This window comes from Eschrichtius robustus, chromosome 9, assembly GCF_028021215.1.
Source record: "Eschrichtius robustus isolate mEscRob2 chromosome 9, mEscRob2.pri, whole genome shotgun sequence".
NCBI classification, from domain to species: domain Eukaryota; kingdom Metazoa; phylum Chordata; class Mammalia; order Artiodactyla; family Eschrichtiidae; genus Eschrichtius; species Eschrichtius robustus.
In genome coordinates, this window is record NC_090832.1 from 31965736 (window position 1) to 31989924 (window position 24189).

Genomic DNA, 24189 nt, shown 5'->3' on the forward strand with positions numbered 1-24189 from the left:
CATCACAATGAATTTTTATCTTAAATTTACTATACCCATATTATGGAAATTAAAATAGATGTAAATTTGGACAAAATGTTTTCATAAATACTTCATTCACAAAGACAATCATACAACAGGCAATATACCTTAGCTTGTTATCTCTAGGACTTATTGATACCAACTGCCTGCTGTTACTACAGAGTTCAGTAATCAACATTCTATGTGCTGCTTAGGTGATACAACAGTGTACCTAGACCCGAACCCAAAATGGTATGTTACATTTCTATTTTAAGCAAAGTTTGTTGATCCTAAAGGTACTAATTTAAAATAGGCATTAACAGTCATTATAAAATATGAAATAATAATGAGGCATACACTTTTTTCATAAAAATTTTGGTCTTCCACTTAAAGAAAGAGTTTGATGGCTTACAACAGTTGAAAACGCTACCTTAAAATATCTTCTTTCAGGCAATCTATTAAGAAGTATTAAGGTAAAATCTGACTGTGATAACTTCTTTCTCTTTTAGGGCTCCATTTCAGTATTTTCGTTATTTAAAACGGGAGTTATGCAAACATAATTAGAATACTACTGGGTAAATATATCTTTACCATTTGGCTCCTAAAATCACCAAAAGAAAATGTGTTAAAATGAACACCCACTGTCCTAATTCTACCACCCTGGAGCCATAGAGAATAATTTCTTTCCCTTCCACATTAAAGAATCCTCCAAATATTTTAAGACAATTAATTTATCATCCTAGCTAAGCAGCTGCAGTCCTTCAGCCTTCTTCTTACCATGTGGTTTCCAGCCTCCTCACCATCCTGGCCTCCCTCCTCAGGGCACATTCCTGATTGTCAGAATTCTAAATAAGGTCTGACTGCTATAGATCGAGATAGAAAGTTTTAGATTAACAGATCAACTGCTTGCCAGTTTATTAGTTATCATAAACATCAATCAAAACTCAAAAAGCTGAGCTTCACAGCTAACTTTAGCTGGATATTTTAAATGCTTAGAAAGTGTGAATTTTATTTTTGCTCTAACAGTCAGATGTGAGGTATCAAACTGAAACTTGGTGTAATTCTCATGGCAAATGCCAACACCAACTATCTAACCACAAAGTTGGGGGGATGGGGGAGCAGAGACTGCTGAGACACATTAAAAAAAAAAAAGTGAATCACCCTTTTCCATCAGATTCTTACCAACTGGGTGAGTTCTCTCCATGTACTCCAAGCACCCTGTTTTTACATCACTTTCTCCCGGCACTATAATTTTTCTGTATATATATCTGAGGTTTACAAATGACCTTGACTAAAGACCTAAGTTTTGGGGGGCAGTGCGTAGAAACAGAAAATTATAAGCCTCAAATATCTTTGACTCAGCCTTTAGTAAAATTAACATCACTTATATCCTAGTTAGCATAGACTATACTTACTCTTTATATTTTCATTATATAGTTAAAACTATACTCATTCTTTATATTTTCATCATATAGTTCAGTTTTTGCCTACGACTATTTGTTAAGGGCAAAGAACGTTACTATACAACGGAAAGGCTGGTGTTAATAGTTCCAAGTTCTGTTAACTTGTACCTTTGACATTATAAATGTGTGTTAAGGGAAACTTTATTTGCTAAAATGTTTGTTGCAGAAACTGTTTGCCTGCGTCAAGCTGTAACCGCTTCCTGTGATGAGAGCTTGAGGTAACTTCCACTCTGAGTGGTAATTAACTCACTTTCACTGGACTTGGCTGACTTAGCTCTGTTAACTTTCCTGGAATGAAGGGGTGTGGCTCTGCTTGTTAGACTGAGAGCATCAAGATTTTTCATCCCGGCTTTCTCCCTTCAGAGCATGATAAATACTGGGACCCAAAACATCTCTTTTTAAAAAGTCATGTAAATTAAAAAGAAATCCTCCAAGAATAGGGACTACGTATCATCACTGTATCTTTCTAACACTTGGCTCAGGGCTTTCCAAATGTGACATGCTCAACAATATTTATTAGTTGAAGTGAAGCGAATTACTCTTCATAACATCTCTCCCTTAAGGCTAAATTTCATTGCCACTAAAATGGAACATGAAAGTTGAGAAGAAATCAAAGACTTCTTACCTCTTCACTAGGTTTAGAAATATTTGCTCCAGAATGGATGTACCCTTAGACACACTGAGTGTCTTCTAGAATACATCCGAAGCCTTTTGGTTGCAGGTGACAAAAATTTAACCCAAGCAAGTTAAACAAAGAAAAGGAGGAGGATTTACTGCTTCATAAGATAAGGTCTCAGTCAGAGCTGAACTCAGAGGCTCAAACAATATCATCAGGACTGTCTCTTTCTCTCTCCTTCTCTGGCCTCCTTCTGTGCTTCAATCTCAGGAAGACTCCCCCTCACTCCCTACCAGCTAGCAATCTTATGCTTACATCCTTTCCACTCACAACCCGAAAGGAAGACAAATCCTCCATCAAATCTTAGGGAAGCCTATGGTTAACTCCATATGGACCACATGTCTCTCCCAGGGCAGGGAAGCATGGCATCATGATGGACAGAACCCCAAGGAGAAGAGGAGGGAAGCTACAAAGATAAATGTTGTAAGGCTGCTAAACAATTCAAGGTCTGAAATTCTAAGTCCCCCTTTTCCCCTCCTGGGCATGATGGAAATAAAACCATAGTCTGCCAGGTTGACTTCTAAGGTGACTATGGTTGTACAGTACATTCTCATTCATTACAGAGAAATTATATTTACTGGGTCTATTATTAGCCATTCACTGTGTCAGGCATTTTATAGACATTTGCTTATTTAATTCTCATGATAAGTAGACATTTAAAATGAGGGTACAGAGGCTTAGAGAAGTTACTTAGAATAATAAATACTAGAGCCAAGGATGCAAGCCGAGTCCATTTGCCTCCGAAATCCTCTGCTTTCAGCACTGAGAGTTTAGGGGCTCTTTTGAGTTTCTTTACTGTGGGCATCAGAAGTTGGTGGATGAAAGCTCAAAGATCTACATATTAGGCAGGGTCAACTTAGTTAAACAGAAGGCAACTATCTATAGGAAGTGACTTATCAGATGCCCTGAAAGAGTTTACTAGTTGCCTGAAATTCCTTCATTAGAGATTATTTTGGGCTAAGTCAATATGGAAGCTTAATTTATTATTTTACTACTTCCCAAGAAGTAGTAAGGTCACTTCCCAAGATCACTTGGAATAATTCAGTCTTGTTAAATGCAAATGTCCCAGAAAGGGGTAACATTCAAGGCTTTCTTCTATTTACCGAAACCTTTATGTACATCAGATTCCCCACTCCTTTTTTCTCATGGCCCCCAAGCAAGAAGATACAGGGACAGGTAGCATCACATTGTTTGACAGGGCGTCTAGGCAGAGCTCACAACAGCCAAGGACTGCACTGGGGGCTGGGAAGAATCCTACAACCTTTGTACTCCCAGTGAAAATTACTCAGCATTTGATCATAGAATCAGCAACAAAAAATTCAGTTACCATATAGCCTATGAATTAACAAAGGGAACCAGGGAGGTAATATAGGCATAGTAACTATTAGCATTTGCTCTAACGTTCCAATACTTAATTTTTGAAACATAAACCTCTTGGGTATACATTATTTAATAAAGGAAAAATCTAATTTTTAGTGACTAGGGTTAAATGTTTGATACTGCACATTACTGTTGCTACCACAATGTTACCCACAGAAACCTTAGGCACAATGTAGTCTCAGGTTACACGGAGCACCACTGGCTTTGCTGTGCTTCACCGCTTCAGAAAGGAAGTAGCAGATAATGGGCTGCCTGGCGTCCCAGCTTCCTACCAGCTCTTGGCCCCATAGCACCCCTGGAGGACCATAACTGAGAAGTCCCTCAAAGTACTAGCTTTCAGCCACTTCCCCTCTTAAATGGGACAGATGGGAAGCATTTTCTTCTAATAGTTTCATTTCATAAGCAGTTTTCCAAATGGCCCTGGCAGAGTACCTAGCGCACAGTAAGCATTCAATAAATTAAAAAGAAGAGAATGAGGACGAGGTGGGGAGAAAGACCAGGAAGAAGAAAGAACGGCATCATATCTATAATATTTATTTCCTAGACTCTTAGCTCTAAGGGACAATGAAGAAACTTTCAAGATCATGGTAGTTCAACCCCCCACTTCTTAAATATGAGGAATTGAGGCCCAGAGATATTAGCAACTTGCCCAGTGTCAGACTGGATGTTAGGAGCAGAGCCGGGTTTATCACCCAAGTCTCCTTTCTCCTAGTCCTGTACTCTTTCTATGGTAAAAGCTGCGTGCCAAGGGGTGGGCCATGTGTATTCAATAGGCAGCAAGAGACTGGAGTCATGCTGTATCGCCTGCAGAAACACATTTCTAAGGAAGGAAAATGAATGTTGTTGTCCACTGATGTGGGGTTCCCTATCACACATTTCCTGGGGCCCATGCTGCAGTGTCTAAGTGAGAACCTGCTGGGATCTGATGCTATGAAGAGAGGTATACGACCTGGGTCCTGCTTGAAATCTATGAGATGAAACAGAGCACATGTATGAAAGACAACCGTAAAGTCAGTGTATCTAAGTGCAAGTGAGAAGAGCACAGTATATGGCTGTAGGATTTATAGGAAGCCTTCTGGAAAACTGGAAAATCTAAATGCTTCTCTGAGTATAACTGAACAATAACCACCATGGTAATTAATGTTCAAAAATGAAAGCATTCACCAGGCATGAAATTAACAAACTGCTTACCTCAATTTATATATTAATGTTATATCATCAAATTCCAAATCATCAGAAACAAACCACCTTGAGATTTGACTCATATTTATAAAATACTACAAATGGTCCATTTAACTCATCCCCCACAAAAAAACTATACTGAACCTCCTAGAGTAATGAAAATAAAAACAAAAATAAACAAATGGGATCTAAATAAACTTAAAAGCTTTTGCGCAGCAAAGGAAACCATAAATAAAACGAAAAGACAACCCTCAGAATGGGAGAAAATGTTTGCGAATGAAGCAACCGATAAGGGATTAATCTCCAAAATATACAAAGAGCTCATGCAGCTCAGTATCAAAAATACAAATAACCCAATCAAAAATACAAATAACCCAATCAAAAATGGGTGGAAGATCTAAACAGACATTTCTTCAAAGAAGACATACAGATGGCCAAAAAGCACATGAAAAGATGCTCAACATCACTAATTATTAGAGAAATGCAAATCAAAACCACAATGAGGTATCACCTCACACCGATCAGAATGGCCATCATCAAAAAATCTACAAACAATAAATGCTGGAGAGGGTGTGGAGAAAAGGGAACGCTCTTGCACTGTTGGTGGGAAAGTAAATTGGTACAGCTACTATGGAGAACCGTATGGAGGTTCCTTAAAAAACTAAAAATAGAACTACCATATGACCCAGCAATCCCACTACTGGGCATATACCCAGAGAAAACCATAATTCAAAAAGATACATGCACCCCAATGTTCACTGCAGCACTACTTACAATAGCTAAGACATGGAAGCAACCTAAATGTCCATCAACAGAGGAATGGATAAAGAAGATGTGGCACATATATACAATGGAATATTACTCAGCCATAAAAAAGAACGAAATAATGCCATTTGCAGCTACATAGATGGACCTAGAGATTGTCATACTGAGTGAAGTAAGTCAGACTGACAAATATCATATGATATCACTTCTATGTGGAATCTTTAAAAAAAAGGATACAACTGAACTTATTTACAAAACAGAAGTAGAGTCACGGATGTAGAAAACAAACCTATGGTTACGGGAGGGGTGGGGGGGATAAATCGGGAGATTGGGATTGTCATATACGCACCACTATATATAAAATAGATAACGAATAAGAATCTGCTGAATAGCACAGGGAACTCTACTCAATATTCTGTAATGGTTTATATGGAAAAAAGTCTAAAAAAAAGAAAAAAGAGTGGGTATATGTATATGCATAACTGATGCACTTTGCTGTACACCTGAAACTAACACAACATTGTAAATCAACTATACTCCAATAAAAATTTTTTTAAATAAAAAAAAGACTATATTGAACATATTTCATATATAAAAGTAAAATGCCTGTGTATTGTTTAAACACATACTTATAAAATTAAGATACGTGTCTTGTTAAAATACATACTAATACTCTTTCATTCTCAGCGTCACAGAAGATCAGGGCTAGAAAGTAACTGAGCTGTCAGTGCATCCATTCATTAGCTGTCTCATTCTCCCCTATGACACATCCCTATGACAAACTACCGTGGGAGGAGGCTTGGTTCATCTCTGGACATTCACCTGTTTCATTCTATATAAAACAAATGTACTTCAAAATGGGAAAATTTGCACTAGGAAAGGAGCAAGTAAAGTGTCTTCTAAATTAGTTACAGGGATATCTCTTTAGTGATTAAGCTTCCTTTTCAGGTTTATTTAGTGAGTCTGATAAACTGCAGGGGCCAGTAAGCCTGTGCAAACAACATTCTTATTCATGAACATTCCCTTCAGGAAGCTCAGGAGACATGCGGTAATTCAAAGGACATGAGTGCTATAGAGAAATTCAGCAAAAACTATATTGGAAACTATCTACAACATTTGTTAATCCTACAATATCTACGGGAATGTTTCAGGTTAAATATGGTCCTGTGTAGCAATAGAAAGTACTTAATCTACCAAGAAATATGCATTTATTGTCAGTCTATTCTACCTTTTGTGGCCAAAAAGTATACAGTTTGAGAAAATGTTCAGCTGCTGGGATTTAAACAAAAAGGGTCTAGCTGCTTTGTGCTGCATTAACTGAAAAATAAACCATGACGAGTTCTACTGTTTTTGACTATTCATCCCATTACCAAGATTTCTGGCTGTGCATACAGTTAACTTCCCACACAAACATAGCCCTTACACAACTAGTTGATTTTTTAAAAATCATTTTGTTTGCTCTTAATAGACTAAAATGGTAGCACTAATAAATCAATGAAATGAGAATACTTTCTATCTACCACCACCACCAAGGACAAAAGCGGGATAAAACAGCAGCAGGAGGGGAGAGGGACCACTTGACTCTTACCACTTGGCCAGCTGGGTACCTCCTTTCTGTATCTCTGCAGGGCTATAGAGGATGGGCTTCCCAACTCACCTGTGTTTTGAGAATGACAACCATAAATTTCAACTTTCACCAAAAACTTGTTTAATTCTCCATTTGAGCTGCTCTCAGAAGATACATTCTATGGCCATCACCCTTTACAGCAGAATTAGAAGGGTGTGGGCATAAGCACTTTTGTGCTCTGTGGCTAGGAGGTCCTCACTGAGCCTGTGGCCCAGAGCAGGCTAACAAGGCTACTAGGTGGGGTCACGAAGATGCATAAGACCCAGAAGGTTACTGTACCATCCACTAGCAAGATCGGGCCCTCCCAGATGTCTACTATGGGTTCTTTTACATGCAATCAACACAGCTTATGAACTGGATATTTACAGTTAGTGCTAATTTACATGTTTCTTGACGCATGCTGGCTAAGGAATTCTCTGCCTTTTTTTTTCAAGTCCCCTTTGTAAGTACTGGTAGACGTGTATTACCAGCAGCATAGCAGTGCCTGGCAGAGAACATTCTCTTTAGACCATCCTGTAGCAGAGAAATTAAACACAGCACCAGAAAACAGCTGATGTGGTTATGTGAACAGAGCGTGGAGCAGATTAGGAGGAGAAAAACAGTGAAGCAACGACAAAATCAAAGACAGATGAAAGAATCATGAGGAGAGAACGGGGAAGATCTGGGGCCAGTAGGGGTGAAGGAGAGGAAAGGGGGCACAGATGCATTGATTCTAACCATAATTTGCACTTTCAGATTTGAACTTCGCTTCAGACACAGTGTCTTATCTTCATTTTCTTTTTAAAATTTTGTAACTTGAGAAAGTAAACCCCCAAAAGCACTTCCTGTCGATCAATACTGAGAAGCGGTGTATGTAAAACAGAAGACTTTGCACTCCAAGGATCCCAGGTGAGAAAGACAGAAAAGAGCAAATTCCTCATTGAGGTGAAACTTGATTTCTTCAGTTACAGACAGGGGACGAAGAGAAAGAGAACACAAGGAAAGCAGGAACTCCAAGAAAACCTGGAGCAGTGGAATGGGAAGTGGAAAAAGGTAAGGAAAGAATTCACTCTCCCTACATCTGTCCAGACCAAGGTTTTTCAGGTCGAGATCTTCCTCAAGGAATCAATCAATCAACCAAAACCCTCAGGAACTACAAATGGATCATTCTGACAAATATCTGAAAAGTTTCACGCTGCCAAATGAATACCAATGCTCATTGTTAGAAAATGAACAATTCTGTTGTGAAGTCACCTCAGGTTTTAAGCTCAGGACCATCGCCTACTGTACAGTATCATTTTCACAAGTAAAATTTAGAGCACAGCTATGGGCTCTTGTTAATAAGCAAACGCTCCAAAGCCTCCCAACATTTATTCCACAGCATTCTCAGAAGATTTCTTGTAAAAAAAACCTGGCTTATTTTCCCAAGTGAATATGTATAAGATATGTATTATTTTTAAACCTGTCCCTGGCTAGTTTCCTGAGGAATGAGCAGCAGGAAATCCAAGCCAGATGTGTATCTTTGAGTATCTGAATCAGATATCAAGAGATTCTGTTGACCTATTTAAATTTATTTAAATAAAGCACTGATGTGACATAAATGTGGCTGCAAATTTTCATTAGTATGTCTGTAAACATTTTATTGAAAAAGAAGTAAAAATTCAATATTTGGGGGCAACTGCCATTAAGGCAAATTCTATTCAGCAAACTAACTACAATGCCAGTACTGTTTTTAACAAAGTTGAAATGTAAGTGCACACACATAAGCCAGTGAGTAAGAAATTTCAGTGCAGTGTCATCAATTTAAGTTCTGTTTTCGGCCATAAGCAGATGTGGAACCTGCCTGACATTAGTTTAAAAATATTCAATGAAGTTTTTGCAGAAATTAAAGTGGCATCACTTGTTTGGAGGGATCTTACAGTTACACCCGAATTCCCTCCATGGAGAACAAAGCAGAGGACACATGAAAATATCTGCAAACGTATAATATATGTCATTTTCGAGCCAGCTTTACTTCTCTACATGTTATTATTGAGCACTGCTCTGAAAACATCCCAATTTCAGATAAGAGAAATGAAGTCTGGCTTGTATAATTTATCAAATTGTATGCAGTGATATAAAGAAACTCAAAACTAAATTCTGACTCTAGATAGTGTGATAAAAACGAGCTGTAAAATACCAACAGAAGAAAATGAAAAATGACTTCGGTATTCTGTATCTTTAACATAGCTCTATTCATTGAATTGCTGTACTTCGACAGTTAATTATTAACTACACATCTACCAATCCTTTCAGTAAATGCACAAGAAAAATCACAGCTCATTAGTCTGCTATGTTTCCCATAAGAAAAAAACAAAACTCTCCCTAGAAGACAGCCACATAAAATAGCCAGGCACTTAGGATTTGGCACAGAACAAATCACACTTACTGATTTTTTCCTCATCTCTTGAGAAAGGAAAGCAGCAGAGCTGGCCCATGGCACTGGTGCTCTCTCTCCTTCCTGGTGTTCTTCTCCCCAGGCTTCCCAAAGAGCGACTGCGGTTTATCCCACGGTCCGCGGAGCAGCACAAGAGCACGACGAGCGGCTGCACAGGATGCCCGGCCGGCAGGCAGGCAGGCAGGCAGGCAGGCAGACAGGGAGGCAGGCAGGCAGAGGAGGGGGCACTCGCCGCCGGGAGCAAAAAGGCTCCGCCTCCCCGGGCTCCAGCCCCACGCAACTGCTCTGGGGCTGGCTCTCGGGGAAAAGAAGTGGCCCTCCACTCGCCTAATTCTCGCAAAACTGGGAGCTGTCGCCCTGAGGTGAGTGCCACGTGCGCTGCGTGGCTCTGCGGATGTGTCTTTAAGAAAGGTAATCGAGAACAAACCACAACCGGTCCTTTCTCCTGCAGACAAATTCGGTAATTACACAGGGAAATTCAAAGGGGGGAAAAAAAAAAACCCAGATTTTCTGTCTGCATTTAAAGAGGAAGAGCTTTCTTTCATCCCCAGGAGATTTTTCTTTCTTTGTTTTAGGAATAGGGAACCTGACTTTGCAGAACACAGAAAACACAACTTGAATGAAGTACCACGAACTTCACGCTGCAAGAAGGGTGGAAATGCGGGGGGGGGGGGGGGGGGGGGGGTGGAGGGGGGGGCGGGGGGGTAAAAGGGCATCAATTGTCGTCTGCACTTCACATCTTATCTTTTAAAGTTAAATACCTGCTTTCTGAAACACTGCTTTCTTCCTCTATTAAAACATTAGACCAATACTATGAATTTTAAAATTAGAGCATCAAGTATGTCAGTAGCCCAGAAAATGCCCCAAATCTAAAAGCATCGCTGAGAAAAAGATCAGCGATAATAGCATCTTTCTTAATGAAAACACAAGGTGGTTAGGCAAATTCAGGGACAGCAAAGCAACTGATTTCCAGACACGACGATATATTTTGAACTTCATGACGTAAGATTTCATGTAATCGTTCCAAATCTGTTATCTTATCTAGGGAAGAGCCTTATTTTATGACACCGTGAGAAGACTGCTCATAGTGCCAGGAATACCACCCAAATTCTTAACTTTACTCCTCGACTTCCCAGCTAGGCACTCACACCCATTCACCAGGCGCTGAAAGGAGGAGAGGGCAGTGGATGATGGTGAAAACTGCCCACAGTTCTGGAGGCAGTGTGTCTACTTTCCTATTCATCTGAACAAAAAGAGTGTGCAGTCTGGAAGAATAAAACCTGTCAATTTTTAAAATCCTAAGCATTACTTTTTGTGTTAAAGAAAGAAATACTTGCAGTGAACACTCTTCATTGAGGAAAATGAGCAACTCCTGGCATCCCCCAATCCCGGCATTGGTGTAGTGATAGAACCGTTAGAAATAAAAAGCCAGAGGTTTGAGTCTCAGATCTGTCAGGTATTAACAGTTCTGAAACATTGACCTCTTTGTCTGAGTTTTGATTTCTTCATCTGTAAGTCTGGTAAATTCATTATAAAGTTTTAATTTGTTGTTGCAAAGCAGGTAGTGTTTGGGAGGAGGGAAAGGAGAAGAGAACAGACTGTGGGAGCAGTGTATCTATATGCACCTCAGTCTTTCCAGCACCAGCTAGCAATCTCACCTCCTCCTCTACAAACTTCTGGCCCCCCTAGCCGCCGTCTTGAGTTACTGCTTATCCATGGAACCTCCAAACAAAAAGACCCCTCACTCCAATGCAGCATCCAGGGGATAACATTCTGTGATGAACCCTACCAACTTCACTTTATTAATTAGTCCCTGTTGGCACTACTACTGAAAACATACAATTAAGAACGAAAGATGGCACTACTACTGAAAACATACAATTAAGAACGAAAGATATAAATTGTATCATTAGCTAAGCAACAGTGTGTATCTCAGGATATCCTGCAATCCAAGGCAGGGTGGGCAGGTGGGGTGGCTATGTTAGAGGCTTTTTTTTTTTTCATAAGCATTAAAAGTGAATTAACCATAATAAAATATTAGAAAACAACCGAGAAATTCAAGACAGAAGTTTTAAAACTGGCTTTTAATTGTGCAAATAATTAGCAGATCGTTTAACCTCAAAGAGGGGGTGGAGTCTGAGTTCAAGGTCACTAAGGTTTTTCTCAGTTCTGAAAGGCTGTAATTTCACCCTGTAGGTTTATGACTACTCCTAGCTCAGGATTTCCAAGAACGGTTTTCACACTGCATAGTTTTGGATTTTTTCAATAAAGATGATTCCTTCAACATACAATTAAATGTGATTTTCCTTCTATAGATATCATAAGTTTTCATATACACAAATTTTCAACTCAAAAATAACTAAGAAATTCATGTGTCTGTATGTTTTCATTTAGGAAACAAGCTATATATATGGAATTCTGGTGAAAAAAATAGATCTTTTTCCCTGCCATTCCATGCCCCCTCCCCCTGCAAATCTGAGTAGCTATCATTCAGAAGGACCTAGAAAGTAGCCATCTTTTACCCAATTATTTGGAAATACAACAGTATGTCAGTATGTAACTAACTTGAATAGTTTAAGATGTAAGCCCCTCCTCACCCATCCCTATCTCACAAAACAATCAAGTAGTAAGTTAAAATTAAAAATAATCGCTAACATTTCCTGGACACCTACTATATACCAGGCACTTGCTAAGGGCTTTACATTTACTCATTCATTTAATCCCTACCACGGTTCTGAGGTAGGTACAATTACTATCCCCATTGCACAGGCGAAAAACTTAACCTCAGGAAAGTAACTTGGCCAAAATCTCTCAGAAAATTGTGACAATAATGGGATTTGAATTCAATCTGTCTGGCTGCATAAGCCCTGAGCATCTCATTGCAGAGTTCCGTATTATTAAACACAATTTGTGTGTGGTATCAGGTATATACTTTATGAAACCTCTTACAATTTCAGAATAATGTTCAGAAAAATAGTTATTTAATCAAGCTCTATGGTAATATGTTGTAAATGCCTTGGTTTCTCATGTTTTGTCACCAGATCCTTTTATTAATGGTGCTAGAGTATTTAAAATCCTATTTTAAAACAAAAGACCTAAAGACAGATCCCTTATTGGAGCTGGAGCCTGGCCCTGCTGCCTGCTATGCCTTGGGGAAATGACTCAAGGGAGAACATGGGCACCAGAACAACCCTGGGAAGCATTCATCTTCCAGGAAAAAGAGCAACTTGGACCATTCACAAGTAATCCTAGAAAATATTAGTGGGGTTTTATTAGGGGGTTAACAGACTCCTTTCAGTAATATATAGAGATCTACCATAACTAGAAGATTAGAAAAAGAAGGTTAACATCAGTGAGAAAAAATATCTGATATCATGTTCATAAATTTAAAACCATAACCTTTTCATGTTTTCTTTTCTCACAGGCCTCGCTACAAACAAATCATGGTTAGGACAGTTGCCCATATCTGCTATAGCTGTTTGAATTTCTATCATAATGGTTAAAATGGCAGGAATAAAACTAAAAAGTATGAGGGGGCAGCAGCTGCCTCTTCTTCATGTACTTTGAAATATCAGCTCTGATTACTATCTCCAATGGGAAAATATAATTCTTAACTATGACCAAAGACTCTATTCTCATTGTCATTGTTTGGCTTTATTTTCTATCTATAACTGAAAACATGTATATTTGGATTTCTGGGCAACCTTGCTATAAAAGTCTGACTCTAAGGAAAAAAAATCTCACTGTAATATTCTGACTCTGTAAAACTGTACAGATTACCCATTCTTCTGAGATCTCCCATTCATTAAGAAAGGAAATCTGAGTTTGACAACTTACAGAAGCAAATGAGAAAGAAAAGAAAAAGTAAATGTGCCTGTATTCAAAAGAGTGGAGAGCAAGAGGACATTAAATCATGAAGTGTAAAAAGAGGGGGAAAATGCTTTATCCCTCCAAATTCTGGAACCAAGCCTTAGGAGACATGCCTTTAAGCACAGATGGCACACTTGAGGAAGATTTCCTTATAAAGCAGGTAGCACTCTTACAGAAACTGTTACACCAAGAAATGTCACAGTTTCAGTGAAAAGTTACATAAGTTCAAGAAATGCTTGACAATTTATGGAAACAATTCATGAAAATTGGGATGTTCTGGAATATATCCCAATTTTTTATGTTGTCATCAGAGTACCAAAAACCAAGCAGTTACTCTGGGTTTGAAGAAGTTTAGATGGACTTACTCAATATTGTATTGTTTCTCTATGTTCCTGTAAAACCAAATTTTAATTCTCAATGATCAATCGACAGTAAGCATATATCTATCACATACATGCTACTCCATTTTGAGTCATGCTACATTTATGTAGCCATTTTGTACCCAAAGGGCAAGGTTCTGAAACTACATCATTAAATATTGATATTTGAAAGCTGTTCTTATGAGTGTCTGTCTGCACAGGAAAGAGACTGAAAAATTATAACTGAAAAACTTTAAGGATAATCTGTAAATCTCACCAGTAAAGTCCTTTTTAATTACCAGCTAAAAGAATCTTGACCCACCAGAAATTTGGCAGCCAAGGATTATTTTTTAACATTATTCCTACTTTAGTCATATTTTCAACAGACTTTTTAACTTCTCTCTGCAGTGCTTTAGCTGTTTTTCTCAAAAACTGAAAGTTATAGGTATCTGTATTTGAAACTGCCATATGCTATACAATTTCAGTATGTAATTGGAAAGACAATGTGTTTTTTCCTATATATGAAACACAAGGAGAAAAACATAACATACCATGTGCATTTAGGAAAGGAGAGGAAACAAGCAGATGACCAGAGGTACAAAGGAGGTCCTTCTTTACCAATCCATAATGTCCTTCCCGATCTCCACTGACACATGCCAGCTTAGTGCCAAGCTTCAAATACCTCCACCCCGCTTATTATTCAGTCAGTTCTTTTCTATGTATGTGGCCAAACCTTAAACAATGTATGTAATTGAAGCCTTTTCCTTAATGGTGAGAAATCAATTAGGGCAGAGAATCTATTTCCCTGCTCAGAGAACAGACAGCAGCAAGGCTGGGAGAAGGGCTGAGAAGTTACAATGTGTACATGGACACCTTGAATTTGTATTATACCATTTTATCAATTCAGTTTGATTCCAGGTGCTATTTATTACACACTGAGTACGTGCTAATGTGATAAGCATGTCAGCTCTTGGGGTGAAGTTAACTCTTGAGTCGAGGGGTGCTGCCAGAGGAGGTGAGAGAGAAAGCCTGGGTCAAAGGAAGGTGGGGGGGCCCACATTTGCAGGCACGCGTGGAGGGAGCAGAAGCCCAGCATTCGCATTGTGGTAAATCCCATTTGACAGTTTTAGGAAGGCAGTGCAGTACCAGGAGGACAAAGGCCGGTAACAGTCATCTACCCTGGACAGATACTGTTCAGGCCTGCTTTTTTATAGACTGTCCTTCTTTGCAGGCATTAACAATGAATTCACAAAAACTGACATGAGTTACTTACTCATGGACAAGTGAAATGTTTGCATGTTAAAACCTATTTAAAAAAAGAAAGAAAGAAAAGCAGAGAATACACTTAATCTGCTGGCCAGTATTTGTATTATCCAATATGGCTGCTTTCTTATTCAAGTGCCTTTAATCCTTTAATGCCCTGAACCTTTCAGAGAGAAAGAAACATCCTTCATAGGAAGAAAACATGTATTTCAAAAAGCCAAAAGGACCCAATAAGTAGATTCTATTTGTAGTTTAACAATGCAAACAACACAAAATTTGGTTCTATAGTTCCCAACTTATTGGGGGGTTTTCACAGGTCCTAATTCTTTATGTAGAATATCCTCAATATGTGTAGTTCTGAAAGTGGTTCACTGTTTGTCTTGGGCAAGACAACAGTCACATTTCCTGCTATGTAAAGCAGTTGAAGACTTCAAATAAAAGGTACTTTAATAACGCAGTATATAATTATTAAAGGTTTTTTCCTCTAATAACACTTAAAGCGATACAGAAGAATGAAAGTGAATCCCCAAGATAATGAAAAGAAAATTCTCTTATACTAGATGAAATGCAGTTAAATCAAGATTGGTTTCAGCAGGTCTCAGGATCTGTCATGATCCACCACGGACTAGGCTGACACCCATCTGATACACTATGTCAGTATTCATTCTGTTTATGGATTCATCTAACAAGTTTTGGTAACTATCAGAACTGTGCTTAAATACCCAAAACACTGAGTCTATTTTCTGTTAATACATTTTGTAATTTACATCCAAAATGTGTATCTGTTAGGATGCATTCAGCTGCAAGTAACAAAAAACCCCTGATTCAAGCAGTTATGAATTTTTCAAAATGTCATTACCTCCTATAATCTGAGGAAGAGTTGCTCTAGGGTTGGTTAATTCTGTGGCTTAAGATCATCAAGATTCACCTTCTAGTCTCCCATACTCAGCACGTGGGCATGAAGTCACCTAGTGCCCCTGTGGTTAAGGTGCTGCTAAGTCCAGGGCTCACATGTATACTCAACAATTTCCAGCTAAAAAAGGACGTTCTCTTCCCAATAAATTATGCATCATCAAGAAAACTGTTCTTTGAGGTCCCAAGCAGACTTCCCCTCACTTATCAGAACTGGGTCACATGCCACTTCCTAAACTAATCACTGGCAAGAAGAATGGAACCAATCAGGGCGAAAGTGGAGCCCACGTGCCCTAAAGCCCACCGCCTCACAGGGAAGGGACAGCTCTGCCAATCAGGGATCAGGGCGGGAAGAGAATGGACTCAGAAGAGGCAAAACTCAGAAGAGTTTTCTATTTAACTTTTAATAAAAATGTGGTATCTACTGTTTGGTCAATTAAACTTAGAACTAAGTTCTTGAAAAGGTCTATAAATAATTTTGTACAGCAAAAAAAGATGAAAGTCCTAAAAAGTGAATCGATAAAGGGTGGCATACTAATTTTTTTTAAAAATCTATCATATATAGATAAATGTATGCCACACTTATCAACTAAATTCTTGCTAAAAATGCATAGTTGGAGCAAAACTGTGAACTCCTTTTCTCTAAACCATATTAGGCTAAGACTGACTTCTTAAGTAAAAGCTTTTGCTTTGATCAGAGCTGTTAGCAATGAAAATATATTTGGCAGCTATGGTTCCCTGGTATGAAATATAAAACATGATAATCAAATGTAGTTTTCTGTACTCATAGCCAGAATCAAAACAAAATATTCCCCTGAATACCCTAGTCAACAGAAGATCAAATAGAGCCACAATTCATGAACTGACAAAATGTTGTTCTTCCTGTTAGCTACAGTTAGTGCTTTAGGTATTTTATACAAAATATAGGTTAACACTTTATTGTGTTTTTCCCATAGCTCCCCAAAAAAGTCAGTTTTCCATCTTCACCATTGTATTTTTATACATAAATTATATATAAATATGTGTATGCAATATAAAAGATTACATAAATACATAAAAGGCACTTGATAGATATATCATATATGTGTATATGTGCATTTTTATTTTTGAAATGCACCAATTAATCCATGCCAGTTTAAGGAAAGCATTAGGAATGAGGCAAATTTATAAAAATCTGATTGGGTGTTCTGATGTTAGGAAAGTAAGAATACTGTTGAACCAAGTATTCTAGTATAACTAGTAGTGCCATTAATCTTAATAACTAACATTTTTATAACTTTATATGTCACGCACTGTGTTAAGTACTTTTAAAACATTAATAAGCATTAATTAGGTTGGTGAAAAAACATGTTCAGAGGCAATTAGGCAATGTGATGGGCCAGTCAGCCATAACTTTTGGCAACTTAGGCAGGCTCTCCTAAGACTAATTTCCTATATCTTAATGGCTTCTTCTGACTGCAGAATCTGCCCTCCAATCATTTCATTCATTTATTTTTCTTTTTATTTGGAATTCAATATTTTCTTTCATGTTTTCTAAAATACACTGAAAATCAGAGGCTGTACACATAAATCATAAAATAACACAAATTATCATTGCATCATTCTAGCAGTGATGCTTAATTTGTCACATAGTTAAATTTACCACAGAGCACTACCCCTTTAATATGTAAGGTTCTCAAGGCATCTAATATAAACCATAAGGTTTGAAACCAGGCCAACAGATGGTTGGATTTTCAAAATAGCCTGAGCCACAGCTGCCACTCTGTGTTAGCATCAGATTAATAGCTGATATACCAGTTAAAATACAGTGAGCCATCATTACGATTAATTTGCTCAGTTACTTACCCTGCAACTTCCTCTAACTCAAGCAGATGGAAAGAAACAAGCTGAGAGTTCCAACTATCAGTTGCTTTTCAATTTTATTAGGGGCATAAATAATGAAACTTCAAACACTTTCTTTTTAGAAGACAGGTTTCCTCAAGGAAACATTGTAAGAAGAGGACAATTAGATTACAAAAAGGAACAAGGTTGGCATTTGAAATATAGTATTTTACCACGTCAAAGGTTCCACTTTTCAAGAACACTATGCTTTCTAGGTAGGATGATATAAGTTCCATTTAAAGCAAGATACTCTTGGTTTTCTTCTTTTAACCCAGCATAGTACACTTACAAGTATCCATCTAGGTAATAAATTACATGGTCATTCAATTTGTGTGTCACAGAGTAAATAATTAAATACCTTGCACTCAGCTCTTATTAAATTACTTGATAATTAAGTTTTCAAGTAAAAAAAAAAAAAAGTACAGTTCCCTTAGGTGATAAACTGTTTTTTCACTTATCCCTCTTCTAATATGCTTGAGGTAGATTCATCTTACTCAGTCTAACTAGAGATGAAATTTTCTTAATCATCTCCCTGGCAGCCTGTGCAAAAGAAAACAAGACAAAATGTTTTGGTCCTGCCTACCACAAAAGAGACATTCCTATATTATAGAATATAAATTTCACATAATAATCATTTTTTTAATGCATCGTTTCATATAGATATGCTATTGTCAGTCTTGGGTATTTTTCTACTTGTCACATTTTTACCACAGAATGCTTAAATGGAAACTTAAAAGGGATGAACAAAAATATTGAGAGAGGAATCAACCTAGTTTATATTTTATAGAGAGATAACTGAGTAGTCACCAAAATTAATTTGCTCAAAGAAAGAGTAGGAAATATTGATCAAAATTATGTTTGGAATTTTGTCTGAGGATTAAATTTTTTTCATAGTTTTCTTGGACACATGAACTAAATCAGGAGTTCTTAAATGTTTTGGCCTCAGGACCCCTAACACTCTTAAAACTTATCTACAATCTCTCCCTACCAAGAGCTTTTGTTTATTTGGATTATGTTGTCAATATTTACTACATTAGACATTAAAACAGAATTTTTAAAACTTTATTCATTCCTTTCAAAATATCAATAATAAATCCACTATATGTTATAATAAATAATGTTTTGTGAAAATACCTATATTTTTTAAATTAAAAATTTTTCTAGGGCTTCCCTGGTGGCGCAGTGGTTGAGAGTCTGCCTGCCAATGCAGGGGACATGGGTTCGAGCCCTGGTCTGGGAGGATCCCACATGCCGCGGAGCAACTAGGCCCGTGAGCCACAATTACTGAGCCTGCACGTCTGGAGCCTGTGCCCCGCAACAAGAGAGGCCGCGATAGTGAGAGGCCCACGCACCGCGATGAAGAGTGGCCCCCACTTGCCGCAACTAGAGAAAGCCCTTGCACAGAAACTAAGACCCAACACAGCCATAAGTAAGTAAGTAAGTAAGTAAGTAAGTAAATAAATAAATAAATAAGAGGAAAAGCCAGAAGCATGGAAACCAGATAGAAGGCTTTAAAAAAAAAAAAAAAAAAAAAAAAATTTTTCTAGTGAGATGAATGGCATTATTTTTCATTCTCGTAATTTTCTTTAATGTCTGGCTTAATCAGACAGTTTTATCCTCATATCTGATTCTGCATTCAATCTGTTGCAATATGTTGTTTCATTTGAAGTATAAGAAAAATCCAGCCTCACATAGAAGTATATTTAGAAGAAGGAAGAGAATAATAGCCTTTTCAGATAACTGTGGATATTCTTCGTTGATATTACATCAAAACTTGACAAGTTGTAGTTTCTTAAAGTTTAGTTGCAATGTGGAATCTTAAAAGCGTAACAATGAACTTTTCATACTCTTTACAGTTAAATCTTCTGGTCTATATTGACCTTTTAATGGGTCTTTTATCCATGCATGTCTTTGTAACGACACACATCAGTCATTTTAAAAATATTGATTCACTGAGTTATGCAGATTCTCCATATTTTGACATATTTCATTATATAACATCAAAAAATTCATTAATATCACACCATCTCATTAGGTAAGTCTTTATGGATTACCAAGGGGAGCAAGTAAATGTTTGGGGGTGAAGGAAATTTTCAGTATCTTGATGATGATAATGGTTTCACAAGTGCATACATATGTTAAAAACTCATCAAGTTATACACTTCAAACAGGTAGAAGTTTCGTGTATAAGTTATACCTCAATAAAGTAAAGACAGATAGTGTGATCAACTGGAAAAATGGAGTTTCTTATTCTACTCTGTGTTCTCTACTTTTGTGTATAAAATTTTCCATTAAAAAAAAGTGAGGGGGGGGCTTCCCTGGTGGCGCAGTGGTTAAGAATCCCCCTGCTAATGCAGGGGACACGGGTTTGAGCCCTGGTCCGGGAAGATCCTACATGCCGTGGAGCAACTAAGCCCATGTGCCACAACTACTGAGCCTGCGCTCTAGAGCCCATGAGCCACAACTACTGAGCCCACGTGCCACAACTACTGAGCCCACGTGCCACAACTACTGAGCCCACGTGCCACAACTACTGAAGCCCACGTGCCCAGAGCCCCTGCTCCACAACAAAAGAAGCCACCACAACGAGAAGCCCATGCACCGCAACGAAGAGTAACCCCGCTCACCGCAACTAGAGAAAGCCCGTGCACAGCAACAAAGACCCAACGCAGCCAAAAATAAATAAACAAAATAAATAAATTTTTTTTAAAAAGTGGGGGAAAGTCTTTAAGTTTAGGAATCTGTCAACTCATGGTAATAGATTACAGTTTTCTAAAATTCTTATTATTGCCTGAAAGCTTGAATTTTATCATTAGCAGTAAATCATGTCAGTTGTCCTTGATGTGACAGGTTTATTTATTTTCAAGAAGATGTCTGCCAAACACCCAGGTGTGAAAATGAAAAATGTCCATGGGTCAATTTTCAAGAAAAAATGGTGTTCCATGAAGGAAAGTGGCTATTTTAGCTCGCAACTTAAACAACCACACAGTGCTCTTCCCTGAGTTAATCTCCCACTTCAATATGCAGAGGTGCTTTATGAGCACCTCCCATTTTTGTTACACAAATATTAAAAAGACACATTCTCAAAGGTTGAGATTAAATACAATTAATAATTCTTACTACTCAGCAAGACCATTCTTATGTAATATTGACTTTTTTTTTTTGCAACTGCCTTGATTCACACTGGTAACCCACAGTTTTACCCACCACTGCTTTTGCATCATCAGTGCAAATGTTAACCCAGAGGAAAAAGCAAATAATATCTTAGTATTATTATAAAAATAGTTTTGCCCTCACAGACCCTAAAAGTATCTCAGGGACTGTCAGAGATCCATGGACCAAACTTTGAGAAATAGTGACTAAAGCCATAAGAGCTTAAAGCCCAACAAAAGTGTAGCCTTAGACTATTAAATCATTCATAAGATAAGCACAATGAAGCACATTTTTACTGGTCATACAGAGTGAAGTAAGGCAGAAAGAGAAAAACAAATACCGTGTGCTAACGCATATATATGGAATCTTAAAAAAAAATGGTTCTGATGAACCTAGTGGCAGGACAGGAATAAAGATGCAGACGTAGAGAATGGACTCGAGGACACAGGGTCGGGGGAGGGGAAACTGGGATGAAGCGAGAGAGTAGCATTGACATATATACACTACCAAATGTAAAAGAGATAGCTAGTGGGAAACAGCTGCATAGCACAGGGAGATCAGCTTGGTGCTTTGTGACCACCTAGAGGGGTGGGATAGGGAGGGTGGGAAGAGATGCAAGAGGGAGGAGATGTGGGGATATACATATATGTATAGCTGATTCACTTTGTTATACAGCAGATACTAACACAACATTGTAAAGCAATTATACTCCAATAAAGATGTAAAAAAAAAAAAGTAAATGATTCACGTGAGAAAAAACAGACATTTAAGCACATATCTAATGCCAATACCCCTACCTACTAAGTAAACATTTAAGTGAGTGTATGACACTTTAGCAATATAAACATTTTCAAATTAAACATTTTAGAAATTTATTACTTATCACTGATATGACAAAGGCTCAGATTTATGGATTCTAGAAAGCTGAAAGATATTTGTCCTAGCTACGCCTTTCACCCAAGGAAGAAAAACTGTTGACTTCCTTTTCCCTCCACCCCTTCCTACCCTATCAACCAATGGGTCAATTACATTGACATCATTATCTTCCATAGAGAAGACCCCCATGCTTACATACCAAACTGGGCAAGATCCAGAGCTTTTGGAGCTCTGCCCTGACCCCTAATGGTAAAGAAGCACTGAAGGTTAGAACACCAAAGTCAAATCTCAGGGTCTTCTTAGAAGTAACCCCAAAAAGTACTTTCCTTTTGGCTGAACCACCACCTACACAGGACCACCGGGAATCACTGGATGGACCACGACAAGGCTTTTAAGACTTGACAGGACTGGTCTAAGCTGTCCAGGTCTAAGAGTGATTCTAAAAAAGCGGGGACACCTGGATAGAATAAAGGCATTGACTCAACTCACTTGGAATTCTCCATAGTTATTTCAGCCCATAAAGTCTGAGTCTGGTGTCTTGTTGGTCTGACCTATTTGACATTGGCTACAGACTGCTGACTACAGCTCTGATGAGGCTAACTTACTGACTATGACCCTTCTCCTCTTCTATCACCATATCTGCATAGGCCTGTTTGTTTCTATTTCAGCTGATGGTCGGCCCAACCCTAACCCTCTCACTGCCTCTGTTCTACAGTATAGAACTAATTGAAGGTCTTATCTTTAGGATCCAATCCTATGTCATTATGTTGAGTATTAAACTTCACCCTCTTTTTATCTTGCATCTATTTACTCAGTTTGCTTTATCACTTCCTCACTGACTTAGTATATTCAACTGTGCCCATCTCCTTTCCCACCTCCCTCACCAACTCCTCAAACACACAAACCTCCCCTCTGTAGCTTCCTCAGCTAACTAGACTGTAGACTCAGTCACGGTGCCTCCTATCTCTAATATTACTATTATTCCTATCACTTAATATTAGCACTAATATTACCCCCACCCTGCCTCCCAATCTATCGCTTCTCTCCCCCTGTAAACTGTACCTATTGTTCCTGGACAGTGTCCTTTCTCTACTATCCGCCTCATCCTATTTATCCAAGCTCTGCCGCTCCCCATCCCCACTTTCCTAGAAGCTAAAGTTATAAGCTTCTTCCACTGTGTCCTATCAAAGCCCATTATTGTTAGGGATGAAGCCCTATTTCTCTACTCCTCCTCCCTCTCCATTTCTCAGATGTAGTCTTAGCTCCCCTGTGACGCTATATCACTCTTAAGGGCTATGTCTTATACTTCTCTGTATCTCATTATACCCAAGAGAAGTGCACACATTGTACACTTTCAATAACATTCATTAAATTAATGGTGAATAATTATTATTAAACCAAAAAACAGCTGGGGTTCTCAGAAAATCATGTTTGTACCTCTGCTTGCAGAAGCTATAAAGAAGTACATTGGCCTGCAAAAAAAAAAAAAAAAAATATATATATATATATATATATATATATATATCTTCTAGACCTTTCCAAATTCCCCACTGCCTCCTCTAAGAGGTATCTGACAGCTGAAAGTAAACTAGTCTTTGCAAGCACGAAACTGCTCATCAATCTTACAAAGGGTGTCATTTACTCAATTACCTTCCCTAAGGAAATATAAATGGAACAGAGCTGCAAGAGAAAAATTAATTCACCCAACTCCAGTAAGTAGCTCACAGAGAACAGCTTTCACCACCCTAGGATATCTGAGCTATAGTTCATTCCTGGATTCACCAGGAAGAACTGGTTTTTCACTTTTTTTTTGTTTGTTTTGGAATTTTAGCTGATTAATGCAGTTAGGTTTGTAAGAAGTTATACCTCAATATTAGGTAAGCATAATATCAACCACATTTCTTATTATGAGAGAATTAAAATGTAGTACCTTTCTCTTGCATCTGAACATGTGACTGTTGCCTCCGTATCCTACCAAACTCCCCTAACACTCCATATAAAGATGCATGATGGCAGAAGCTGGAGAGGAAAATGCTCAGCATGGAAATGAAAAGTAGACCCAGGGAATAGCAGCAGCTGCCAGGGGATCCAAACTCAGATGCCTTCAGGAACCAACCAAGTAGTGCAAGTGAGTTAGGCAAACTGCAGAAGAACAAGAGTCAGGGGAAGATGAAAGGCACTACTTTCAAGGTGTGCCTACTACCCCACCCAGGAAATCGCTGCATGCAAGAACGCAGAGCACATGTGGCCACATTTCTGGATTGTTCAAAGGCACCAGAAACCCAGATTTTTTACATAAAATCACCCCCAGATTGGCAAGTAATTAAAATTATAAAAACAAATTAAATTTAAATTTGTTTAAACAA

At 38.2% G+C, this 24189-nt stretch overlaps 1 protein-coding gene across 13 annotated transcripts in view; it reads right to left on the reverse strand.

Moving 5' to 3' along the window:
• AKAP7 (A-kinase anchoring protein 7) overlaps window positions 1–24189 on the reverse strand; it is a 148682-nt gene that overhangs the window by 32288 nt on the left and 92205 nt on the right. For 6 of the 13 annotated variants that reach the window (XR_011074925.1, XR_011074919.1, XR_011074924.1 and 3 more), the window contains exons 8-9: window positions 9501–9954; window positions 7055–7123 (exon numbers count right to left, since the gene is read on the reverse strand). The exons of 2 other annotated variants lie outside the window; for them this stretch is intronic. Coding sequence is in view for 4 of the 11 variants with exons in the window: in XM_068550920.1 (XP_068407021.1) it covers window positions 9512–9954 (443 nt within the window). In the remaining 7 variants the exon portion in view is untranslated. Of the gene's footprint in view, window positions 1–7054; window positions 7124–9500; window positions 9955–24189 lie in introns of those variants that run through there. 5 more of the 13 variants (XR_011074922.1, XM_068550920.1, XM_068550919.1 and 2 more) reach the window with 3 other exon arrangements.